This window comes from Ptiloglossa arizonensis, chromosome 9, assembly GCF_051014685.1.
Source record: "Ptiloglossa arizonensis isolate GNS036 chromosome 9, iyPtiAriz1_principal, whole genome shotgun sequence".
Taxonomy (NCBI): Eukaryota; Metazoa; Arthropoda; class Insecta; order Hymenoptera; family Colletidae; genus Ptiloglossa; species Ptiloglossa arizonensis.
In genome coordinates, this window is record NC_135056.1 from 13,016,145 (window position 1) to 13,029,098 (window position 12,954).

Consider the following 12,954-nt stretch of genomic DNA (forward strand, 5'->3'; position numbering starts at 1 on the left):
AGGCGATAAAGTGCGTAATGACGTGAAGAACTACGACCGTGAGTGGTTTTTGTTTTATTTTATTCGTACTTTATATGAAACAATTGACTATTTATTGTGACTTAGGTATACGCGGCTAGTACATACATGTAACATGTATTTCTTCTTCGTAGTTAGACATATTTTGTGCAAAACCGGTACATTCGTTTAAGGAACAAATTGTATTATAATCGTTGTGAATACGTTATCGAGCAATGTTAAAAACAAACAGTGGTATATTCAATGTTCTTTCTGAAACGAATAGAATCTCAATCGAGAAACAGTTCACCGATTTTCGAAACACAAGTCACTGAAATCACATGCCCCTGGTTTGGGTGACGGTACTTACAATTATTAAAAGGTGTGCGTCTTTATAATTGTTTCTCATTTGTTGTATAGCGTGTCACCTCTTTTCGTACGGTGCAATTAATTACATCGTGACTTTCATCTCTGTTTCGACGAGGTATGCGGAAAAATTGCTCGCGAATTATTCTCAATCGAGCCGTTCCTTTATTATACAAATCTTAATAATTTTATTAACTTCCAACGCAGTCAGACTTTGACCTTTCATATTAATCGTTCGATCATTACCAGCCTTCTTACAAGGTATAAATCACACTTCGGGAAAAGTCAGTCTTTCTATTCACTAGTATAAATTAGTGTCTACAAGTTGATGCAAACGAAATCACAATATCACCGAATTATTAACATCGACTTTTGCGAACTAAAATCGTTGTAATTCGAAGAAAAAACGATAGAAAACGATTAACGAACGAAATTTTATAAGAAAACGATCTACTAGAAAAAAAAGTTAATTCGGGGAGGCTTGACGGTGAATCAAAAATTTGTCATTAATATTAGCGAAGGTTCGTAATGATTTACGAGTGATTTTCGTAATACAATTTACGTAAATATAATAATAATAATTCCATAATTTACCTAATGATTTTCGACATGTTAATCCCGTGTTACTGGAGATTATAATAAACGGGTCGCTCTTAACAGGCATTAAAGTCTCTTTCAACATAACTGCGTTAATTTGCAGCGAAATGATACGGGAATTAAATTCAGAATAATGTCTGCACCCCCATACCTTTAATTTGAGTAACGATATTTTAACGAATGAAGCTGGAAAATAATCCTTGAAACGAGCTCCTTTGATCTCTGTATTTAACGTTCCATGTAATCGCTACCACTCGCAATGCAGGTCTGCCAGCGATGTACATATTTAATGACTTGTCTTCTCACTACTTGTTTCATTGAACAGGTCCTGGTGATCTTTCCCATCTTTTTGATAGAATTAAACAAATCCACTCGAAAGTATTCCTTTGCGAGAAAATTTTGCCCCTATGCTTTCAAACTTTACTCAATTTCTTTTCACTCAAAATAAAGAGGTGAAAACGACTGCTAGTAACTGATCGAAGAGACATCCTTTCGAGGGGGCTCGATAAAATTTGTCGTTGATACCGGCTGTGTGGTAAACGCCGATAATTGTATGAAAAAATAAGCCAACAATGGAGCTCACTTCGAGTTTTCACGTTTCATCCTAAATAAACTATCCTTATTCCATCCGAAGTTATGGAAACACGGAGCATTACACTTTATTCGATCCGTGTACATTCAATATTTATAGTACAATTCGAAAGGAACGCAAGTGGTACAATTCACTGCCACGTGACCGTACAACACATCCTGCGATTCGAAAGCAGCGTTTGTAAACGAACAATATTCTCTCTAAATAAATCGTAGATCTTAGCCACCGTGTACGTTATCTCTATCGTTTCTGTATAAAGAATCGCGGGGTACGTGTTAGAAAATGATAGAAACCGATGGAAATTTCTGCATCAAATGGATGGTTAATTCGCGTTTCGATCCGTACGGTCTGCTCGTCATTGATTTAACGTTGCTCGTATCGATACGTACATCAAACATTCCTAGCTCTTACTTTTCGATTTATTGTTAGTCGAACAATCGTTTCCGAGAGTCGAATGGAAATCGCTTCTCTGGTTGGTCGTTCTTGTCGATTAATGTGCGCGATTCGCAACGATGTACGGTTTGCTCCGTCGTGTCGCTCGTCAACGTTCCACTCCGGGGAAGATGTTCGACCGCGAAGGAACTTCTGTGAGTACGCCGATAACAATTAATCGAGAAGCACCTTGGGCGCAGAAGCTCGTTAAAATACAATCTGTGTTACTCTGTTCATCGGAATCACGTCCCATCCGCTTTCCTCTCATCGTTACAATGACTTACCGCAGAATTTACAACGAATCCCGACGACTTACAACGTAGTATCGTGATATTCTGTACAAATCCTACCTGTCCTATCCACGTATGTACAAGAACTATATATCATATAACTTCTTACACGTTTACTTTGGCATTTGCGTGAGAGAGGTGACGTGTGGTTCTCGCTACTTCAAATCCGTGCATCGCGTTTTTCCATTTCTGTTTTTTTCTTTTTCGTATGTTTAATTTGTTATATGTATATTTATACGCACGGGATGCGGCGTCTAAGAGGGAACGTTTGAAATGTATCTGCCTGCCTGCCTGTTGCGTGCGTGCGTGCGTGCGTCATTTTTATTCGTTATCTTTCGGGGAACGAATATTTTTGGTTAAGAATATGGAGAACGAGTTGGATAATTTTTACGTCGTATTCTTTCGGAGGAAAAGAAATTTCATATTATCAAAATTCTTTCCTCTTCTGAGGGTCTTTAAATAAAATGGGTACGAGTGAAATATTTTTTGTATTAATATTCGTTCGGAGGAATGAGAATCTTAAACGGAAGGTTACAACGAGGTTGTCCAGGATCATAGATCCGGACATTTTTAGGTTATAAAAGTTCTTTGCCATTTGCGATCTTTAATAAAAGGTATTTTTATTCGGAGGAACGAGTGACATTTCGAAGTTGTTCGAGTTCGTACATCTTCACAGGTCCGCGATGACAAAAGAATTTGAAAAATGCGCCCTTTTGAAGCGCGCAGATTTGAGAAGATTGTCGTGCTTTTTGAAAAGGCAGACACACATTTGTTCGGTCCCACATGGACGTTCCACCCTGTGCACAGATTTATGTATATGCATATGTATGTATGTATAATATGTACATGCTCTATCAGACTCTTACGACTAAAACGAGTGGTATACACCGAGTGATTCGTAGCATATATATCTCTTCTCATTTATCTTTAATTTATATTATTTATATATTTATATATGTAGTCCGACTAGCGCGTTGAATTCCAAAATTCGATTTTTTACCGTTGGTTCGTTCGATATCGATTCTCATCGACCTATCGTAGACGCGACAATTACAAATCGATTATCGCGATTCTTTTAATCTCGCTCCGACATCCGTTTACTTTTACGATCGAAGGTTAATTCAGCCACGGTTAAATCCTTTTAGAATTCTTATTTTCGATTAGTATTCGATGTTCGTGTCTCTGAGACGACGTAATTCATTTCTTAACATTGTGTCGTTAAATTTTGTGCGTTAATAGGCTTCTTGTTAAGTATTAACGATCGAAACAATATCTCCCGGTGTATTCTTGTTCTGGCGCGCAACTGTGTCGTTCCTTATTAGGTTTACGGTTCACGTCGTTCGAAAGTTCGTGTATTTGTTCGGTAAACGAGAAGAACGAATAAAATGTAACGGGCAGCTGTGTTTTCACGCGCAGCAATTCAGAAACAACCTGTTGCCCGTCGTTGTGGATAAAATTTGAAATCCACGGTCGTTTCTGTCGGTGTCGAAAGTGCGTGAGCCGTGTTCGTGTGAAATGACTTCGATATATCGCACCGAAATTTGCTTAGCGGGGTTAACGCGTATTGGTTCGGGAATGTGCGCCCGTTTCGATAAAAAGTGAAACGTCGATTAAATAGATATCGATTGCTCGAATTGTACGCGAAATGTTCCGATTATCGCGCAGTTTTTCGCGAACGGAGATAAAAGAAAATTTCTGTACTATTTTTCGGCTCGAGAGCCCACGGTCGTCTCATCGGGAAAAATCCCAGTGATTCGCGATTGGTGAAACCACGAACATCGATGTGTTACCTGAATCGTGTATGCACACACACAAAACACACACACGCATACCCAGCATACGTACACACGAGGTGAACCTTAGGCTCGCATAGTTTGTTTTTCATTGAACAGGAACGTGTACGGACACGATGTGTCGAGTTCGACTACTCAACAACCGGTCGCTAGAGGGAGGAGTATCGCGGTGAGTATTAGAATCAACGTTCCACGCGTTTCGTTTCCGCTCGAGGAGTCGCGCACGTGGTTCGGCGCTGGCGACGGTCCGCTCTTGTGAGTGTTCGCGACCACCGTTTGGCTGCGCCACTTCATCGTGTACTCCGGCGCGGTCCTCCCCAGAGCTTGTAATCTGAAACCACGAAAACGTTGTTAAAAACTGTCCAACATTGTCGTACGATCAGTGTTCGCGAATTGTAGAATCGAATAACCCACGGAAAATAGTCCGTAACAGCGCGTTATTATTTATCATACAAACGTTTCGATCCACGGTTCAGATTTTCATCGGTGAAATCGTACGTGTACGAATTTTCCAATGATATTTTTCGTTTCGAATAAGACGCGTTAAAAAATTCTTTATTCGTTTGGAATTATCCGTACCGGTGACATATTCGTATTTGTATATTTGTATGTGACGTATTCGTGTTTACTTCTATTTGTGAACAGAAGTAAATTTTTTTTCCGTATTAGCGAATTTAATTTTCGTTTCTTCCCGCCAGTATATTTGAAATTTCGTGACATCGATGATATCGATGTTTGTACGAATGTATAAAATAGAGAGACGATTTATCAAATTTTTTCATTGGGGGAGGCATGATATTTTTATACGTGTGCGTTTATACGTGAAAATAATCGTTTCGATTCTTTTTCTACAATGTCAAATCCAAGCTGTTTTTTTTCGTCAGCATATTTAGAACTTCATGAATATTAATTTTGATGTTTTTATGAATGCATAAAAGAGCGAGAACATTTTTAAAATTTTTTCACAGGTGGGCGAGGCAGATTTTTTTCTTTTTTTTTTCATACCTGCATTTACAAATAAATACAACCATCAAATATAACTACCAAATCTAATCCCCTTACTTTTTCCACCAATATATTCATAACTTTATAAATACTTTTACGTACATATAAAAAAGGGGAGAGTATTTTTTAACTATTTTTTTACAGAGAGATATAATCTCGTTATACCTGTATTTATAAGTGAATATCACCACCAAATCAAATTTTGTTTCCTTTCTTTTTTACTTTCAGCTTTATAAATATTTTGATACGTGTATAAAAGAGATACACTTTTTAACTATTTTCCTAACAAAGGAGAGCTCTTTCTTCTCACGATTGACCAGCATCATTTATTGAACTTGCACGCACGCTCACGACCGAGGCATTATTAGATTATTCGGAAAGTCATTTCGTTTTTCTTTTCTTTGGTGAAAATGAAACACGATTTTTTTAAGGGCGTGTAAACATTTTACTAAATCATATATTCTCCAATGTGGGAAACGAAACGACTTTCCAAACAATCCAATAGATATTATTCCACGTTTCGAACTGTAATAAATGATTAATTTTAAGTTCGAGCGTAAAGCAACGATCGCATCTTATAAATCGCATCTATAACTCAGGTCGTTGTGACGTAATCTCCGACTAAGTGTCGCGAAACTGTCGTTAGACATTGTCGATGGACGAGATCACCAAGTTTCGTCGAACTTATCGGTTAATCGATGCTCGATGGAGAGACTCACCTAACTACCACGGTGTTGGTTTTCCAGGGAAGGGTGAAATTTTTGTGCGTGTCCCTCGAGCAGAATGTGTGCAGCCTCGGGCCCGCTGGATCGCCATTTTTGCTGTACTCGTGAATCGTCAGATTCCAAGCGGTGCAGGGACCTGTACGTGTACGAGACAAAAAGAGGTATTTCAATGCGTGTCGCAACCGGTCGACGAATTTTCCTATTCGTTAAGAACAATGTCCGTAGAAACGACAATCCCGAGGATCGTTCCTTGCGAAACGACCTCGCGAATTTACGTTGAAGTTATTGTCGCGAATCGTGGCGCGGAAGACCGTGAAACGAGGAACGCTTCGTTCGAGATACGATCGTAAACCGAAAGTGTAAATTCATGGTAAACCGTGCCGTAAAGAAGCGAATCGAGGCGATCACGTAGTCACGGCGAAAGGTTTTGGCCGCTCAAGGTCACCGAGCGGCTACCCCCACCGCGCGGCTACCCCCACCGCGTGGCTACCCCCACTGCGCGGCTACCCCCACCGCGCGGTCACTCAACTGAGCCGAGATCGTTCGAGTTCCATTTCTTCGATATTAAACGCGGACCTGTTCGTATATTTTCTTCCAACGAGACACCTAACATTTTATTCGATACGAAGATTGTATTTTAACGAAATTGATATTCACTAACGAGAATTTAAACGTGTACAATAATAATGGTAGTGAAATAGTAGCGTCTTAGTAAGACGCGTGTAAGAATACTTCGAACCAATTGCAAAACTACGAGACAAGAATCATTATGTTTTAATTAAGGAAGTGGGGGTGATCGAGTCAATACGTTTAATTTATCGAGATTACTAATCGTTTAAGCTTTTGTGCTCGAAGCTTTTCCATTACCAGAAATTAGCATCTCGATGAAATTCTTCGAATCGTGTAATTAATTTCAAACGGAACATTTTCGTTTCAACGTTTCGTATACATATGTTTACATCTTACAAGAAACGAGTAATCGAATTTTAATTTCCAAACCACGATGGTTTTCCGAATTGGAGAGAAGTACACCGAATTAAGCGGCGATCGAGGATCGCCTCTCTAAGATTATATTTCAAGCGATCGCGATCTTATTCACGGTTTATTGTGTTAAAAATTTTCCTTCACCCTCTTCCGGTATCCGAAACCTAATCTACGTGTCGTTCAATCGTACTTGATCCATTTCCACGCGAATTAATCGAGTTTCTTCGGGAAATCGAGCGTTGGAAAAAATCAACGCATCCGGTTGCAATTTTCATTTCGATATTCGTTTTTCGTCGGAAAAAAAAAGGAAAAAAAAACAGATTTCAATATCGCGCGTTCAACTCGGCTGAAAGCAGGGATATACAATAATAATATCGGGATAAATTTTTCCGTATGGAAGAGTGGAAAGAGAGAGTCGCTCGGTCGAATTTCGATACGGGGAAAGTCGCTTAAAAATTGAAACACGTGCGGGTCGGGTAAAAAAAAAGAAATATATATATATAGACGTGACGATATAATATAAAAATATATATACACATATATATGTATATATGAATCGAGGGCAACGACAAGAGGGAGGAACGGTGCGAGAAATGAGTTTGTCGAATTGTTATCGAGGGTCACGGGTCATCCTGGTTCGCTTCGCGTCGGGTCAAGAGTGAAACGCGTGTGTATCCTCCGAACAAGCAATTAAGGGAGCTCGTTTCACAATTAATTGCCGCGGATACAACATTTGACGCGCGAAAAAGATCGGTTCTGCTATCGATGTTACCCGCAATCATCGAGGAACGAATAATTGATGTCGCTCTCGGATCGCGTACGTGGGCCACGGTGTATAATTTTCGCGCGCGCGCGCGTCAGCGAACGAGCTGAGTTTCTCTCTCTATCTCTCTCTCTTTCTTTTTTTTGTTTTTTTTTCGCGGTCCGACAATTTTTCGACGGCAAACTCGTTCGTAACGGGGGTGTAAACAAGAACAAGCCAGCACTCCGGTCTCGCAGGAAAAAATACACGCGCTCGTATCCTTTATCACTGGTTTTTTTTTATTTTTTTTCTATTTTTATATATAGTTCGATGGATCACGCATCCATCGCGAGCTAACGGGGAAACAATTTTCATTTTCTCTCTCGCGCGCGTGTGTGTGTGTGTTTTTTTTCTCTCTCTCGTAGAACACATAGTTCACCGCCCTCTCAATAATTTCGACGCGAAACGTTTGAATATCAATGACACGGAAAAAATTTCTGATTTTCGACGCGGGACGAACACCCGCGAATGGAATTTTTCGATCGCGGTTAAAAGCCCTTTTTTTTTTTTCTTTTTTTTTCTCTTTCCGCGGATCGCGTTTTACCCGCTTTGGCTCCGCCCCTCTTTCCGCTCGCGTGCCGAAAGTATCGTAATCGTGTCAACCGGGAAGCCGATGCGTTGTTTGTCGTTGTTGAATCGCGCTTGTACGCGCGCGCAAAGTTTCGCGTTCACGTGTATTGCCATAATCGGAGCTTCTGGGACGCGCGTGCTTTCGTGGACTCGCGTAGCTCGGCAAACCGAGTGCTTTTACAAACACCGAATTTCACGACGAACGCGAATGTTTCTAAAACCGTTCACTGTCGTCGAAACGATGCGCGATCGTTTAGAAAAAAAAGAAAAAAAAAAAGGAAATCGTCGCACGACGTTACGCACGATTTTAAAGCGTCCGAATTCCCTTCCGCGCGATTATTAAATCTCTCGTAATAAATATTTCAATGTAATAAATATCGAACCTTTGCACCCGTATAATTGTCAATCAACTGACGTTTAATCCGCGTAGCGGCGCGTAGAGATAGACGAAATTCTCATTTAGATGAAAATTTCGAACAACGAATAAAACAGAAATAACTTTTCGTCCGTTATTCGTTGAATAAAAATGAGAATTTAAATCGCGGAACGAAATATTTTACGGCGGAAATATGAAAGTATAACGGTTCAATGGAATAAACGTTGCAAATAAATTGCTACACGGATGGGTTTTTTGTCATCAATTTTTCAAGGAAAATTTCCCTCAACTGCTATTACAGATAATTGGATTCCTTTGAATCGGGGTTCAAGACCGGGTGAAAAAATTCCATTTTCTATCGCGAAGTAGATGTTAACTGATACGACTAATTACAGGTTAATTCCTCTGCGAATGTAACTGTGTAAAACAGCAGAGAGAATAAACGTTACGATACTTCCCGACGAGAAGAATTCATATGTAACGAACGAGGTTTCGTTAAATTCCTTCTCTTTTACTTCATCAAAATGAACAAAGAACAGTTCGACTTCGTAGAACGAGACTGTTCTTTCCCTCTCTCCACGATACGTTCTCGAATCAGTATTGATCGCGTTTCGATCATTTCGAAGCATTCATCGCCGTAAATATTCCCCAAATTTCTCCCAATCACCCATACTTCTCCTCTAATCTAAAACTAAAAACTACCGTACCCTCGAACGAGTAACCTTGAAATTTACCTTCAAACCTCTCCCGAACAAAATTACATTTCCGTGTTTTCTATCGATCGACGAACCACCGTGAACCGATTATTCGGATAATTGATCCGTAGAAAGATCGAAGCCAAGTTATTCAAACGATGTCGGAAGTTCCGTGCCAAGAGCGACGAGAAACCGCGCCGATGAAATGGAAACAGAGGTCGAATGGTGTGCGAAAGCCATTTTACCGGGGTTCGGTCGGCCGCAACAGTGTCGGTTCCGCCTTTGGCGCGGTCACGTTGTTTCGCGATGAGAATGCCAGTCGGGAGGAGGAAGGTGGTTCGGTTCCAAGGCGACTAGAAAAGACAGGGATTCGGTACGGAGAGGGTACACCGTACGAAAGAGGAAATCGAGGGAAAAAGAGAGAGGATGGCTGTGGGTGGGTAGATGGGTGGGTGGGTGGTGGTGGTGGTGGTCGGTGGTTTCGAAGACTCGGACGAGACCGTTTCTCTCGTTGTCCTGGTGGATTCGATGGTCCCTTTAATCTCGAGTCCTGCTTCCATTCGTTTTCGAGGCTACGGGCTTTCGCAAGAGTGCCTGTACCACCACCGTTGGTACATTCTCTCTTTCTCTCTCTCTTTCTCTTTCTCTTTCTCTCTCTCCTTCTGTTTACCTCGAGCTTTCGCTGGTCTAGCCTCTACGGCCTGCTTTGCGACCGTGGCGCAGTTCAATGGTGCGGATCGAAATTCCAGCTAAGAGCGGAATTGAACGGAATTCGGCGCACGGGCCACTAAGACCGGGACAAAGTGTCGTTCCACGAATCGGTTCCCTCGGATTTTTCTCTCGAATCGCCGTCAAAGGATCGCCCCCCCGAACTTACCCCGTTGTCCATTCGAGATTGCGAATGGAAAGGATTCCTCCCCGCGTCTCGTCCCCGACGCGATTCGTCGCGTTCGCGCCGGTTCGGCTCGTTTCCACGAATTATTGGCGAATACATCGATTCACGGGGCTCGAGAGTTCACGGTGCTCGGATTTCAGTTCCCGAATCGCTGACTGAGACGAGAGAAGGTAGTACGGTGGGGTGTTTTCAGTATTTCTCCTCGTCGCGCATCGTACGTTGAAAGTATCTGAGTGGGAAAATTGTGGAATCGCATCGCGATTTCTTACGGGGTTCCTCTGTACTATCTTTTCGATAATTTACACCGGATGATTTACCATTTACACATGATTTGGACACCGGAGTTGCGTGACGGATACCAAAGAACGAATACGGGTATCGAGGATCTGTGTATTAATACATTGGGTTGTTCGGAAAGTAATTTCGTTTTCCAAAATGGAGAATACTAAAACTATTTATACACTCTGAAAAAATCGTGTTTCATTTTCACAAAAAAAAACGAAATCACTTTCCGAACAATATAATACACATGAAGGCAATTTGGATGATTTTTGCCATTCGGTAATCAGTGGGCGAGCCTTGTAAAGCTACGCTTCAAACATAAGCAACTAACGTTCGTTCACGAGGCAAAGTTAACGATACTGTCATCGACGAGAGTTATACCCTTAGAGAGGTGAAATTGACGGATAGTTCGTTTCAATAATAGTAACAGCGTAATTCATATATATAATTTCTTACGGCTCTGGGTGGATTTCACTTCGATGGTGAGCTGTCGATCCGTCAATGAGTGTAAGATCCACGTGCATCTCTGCTGATAATACTGATTGAGTTTCAAGCCCGTGCTGGCCAGGTCACCGCCATTGACCTCGCCTTCCTGTTTGGTCGTCGTGTGATCGCCGCAGTAAGTGTCGTTGATAAACTCGTAAGCTGCACGGAAATTGAGGCCCGCCTTCGAGAACCTCGACCATTCGATGTACACGGGCGTCCAGCTGCGAATACCGACCGGCAGCCAATCCTATACAACAGATCACGGATATGAGAATCGTGTTAACGCGCAAACACGATCGAGTCGTGCGTCTTTAAGAGCAGAAATTGTTACAAACTGCTGTACGTCGACTAGATCAAGGTAAAACCGTGTTGCACCATGTAACGAATACATTGTGGAAATGTACGCAGAAATAACGTGGATAAGAATTCTTCTCTCTTCGTGTGTTATTAAAATGAAGTTTCTGGTACCCAACGTGGAGGAAACAACTCTATCTTGGTGATTGTATTATAATTCAGAATGGAAATTGCGAAACAGAGAATCGCGAATCGGTATTCGATCTACGCGTTAAGAGCTCCATGTTCTTCTTACCGTGTCTGATTAAACTTCGTTGAAAGCGAGAAATTATCTCTTGGAAAAGGTATCTCCAACGCGTTAAGAACTCGAATAGATTCCGAGCTCTTAACGAACAAAGATTGTCAGCAGCTCGTGAACCAAAGGAATCACTGTACTTCAGAGGAATATTTACCTACTCTTCTTTAATATATTCGAGACGAGTGGATACATCGAACGACTCGTTACGTTCTCGATGGTATTTCTTTCAATGCTTTCCTCGAAAAGATTCCTCGAAACGATCGTACGGATTCTACGACCGGACCGTGTAATCCGGCGTACGCGTATCGTTAATGTTTGAATCTCTTCTGTGAAACTGTGCAATATTTCACCCGTCCATCTGGCTCGTAACGAAACAAAAAAAAAAAAAAAAAAAAAAACTCTGTCCCGGCTCGCAGCGACTCTCGAGTGTCGTACTTTCGAACGGTTCTCAAACGTAACGGAATAAACTTCTCGCGGACGGTGTAGCGATTCGATCGATCCGTGACTCGTCGATTTATCGATTACGAAAAAAAAAGAGAGAGAGAAAAAAAAAGAAAAAAAACACGTATCGGTACGCGAACCGTTTCGAAAGCGCAAGATTCGCGATACGGTTAATTTCGATCGTTCGACACGCCCCATCGAAAAGAGCATATTTCACTCCCCGAAACGTTTCGTGAATTGCTCAACGAGAGACCTCTCGATTCGTTGGAAAACAATTTCTCTACTTTTCGAGCTTTTCAGCTCTCCCCCACTCCACGCTCCTCCCCACCGTTTCTTCTTTTTTTTCCCTCTACTTTCGACTCTACACGCGGATTATTTGTTTTATTCACAAGCCGGTGAAATCCTTCGAAGTAATTCCGCGCCGGTTGATGGAATAGGTGTTGAATAGAACGAGAGAGCATTCAATGTCCGAGCCAATACAATCGGCGAGTGCGGCATTTGTCCGTGAATGAAACTTGAATGAAACGGTGGCAGTCGGATGTGAGCGGCAGAAATGAAAGGGGAAAAGAGAAACGGCGTCGGGGGTGCTTGCGGAGCGTTTTTCGAATTAAACGATCGGTGGTCATTGATGCGGCGGGGTTCCGCGTTCGAAACCCCCCACCGACCCCCCTCTTGTCTTTCTTTTCGCCCTCGCCGCGACCGTTCTCGTTCCTCGAAGGTGTAACAACGTCGTTCGTTGAACAACGATTCGAGAAATCCGCTTATAATTGCCAATACGCGTCCGTTTCTCCTCGTTTAGCGAGACAATGTTTTGTTACGTTGAGAACACGCGAGAAACTGTAAAGTATCGGGGACATTATTCCAACAACGAAACAAATACGAATCGAACCTCGAACCCCCACTTTTCGTCCTTTGCAACGTAGACGAATCTCACCGGTTCGAACGAATTTTCTCAAACGCGTTTGTTACACGACTCGAACCTCCGATCGTTGTTTCATTCGAATCTGCAAAGTGTGTTTTATAAAAGGTGGAAG

General features: G+C 41.8%; 2 protein-coding genes across 2 annotated transcripts in view; both read right to left on the reverse strand.

Annotated features, from left to right (window-relative positions):
* Window positions 1-43: 43 nt before the first annotated feature.
* LOC143150864 (uncharacterized) lies at window positions 44-3,195 on the reverse strand. Its single transcript, XM_076319403.1, has 2 exons — window positions 368-3,195; window positions 44-270 (listed from the first exon to the last, which is right to left on the reverse strand). Exon 1 carries the CDS (start codon window positions 3,193-3,195, stop codon window positions 2,845-2,847), a length of 351 nt encoding a protein of 116 aa, XP_076175518.1. The 3' UTR covers window positions 44-270; window positions 368-2,844.
* The window catches only part of LOC143150867 (uncharacterized), a 373,071-nt gene continuing 360,160 nt past the window's right edge, over window positions 44-12,954 (reverse strand). The window contains exons 15-17 of the mRNA XM_076319404.1: window positions 10,858-11,134; window positions 5,792-5,933; window positions 44-4,398 (exon numbers count right to left, since the gene is read on the reverse strand). Of these exons, the coding sequence (XP_076175519.1) occupies window positions 4,203-4,398; window positions 5,792-5,933; window positions 10,858-11,134 (615 nt within the window). The 3' untranslated portion in view covers window positions 44-4,202. The remainder of the gene's footprint in view (window positions 4,399-5,791; window positions 5,934-10,857; window positions 11,135-12,954) is intronic.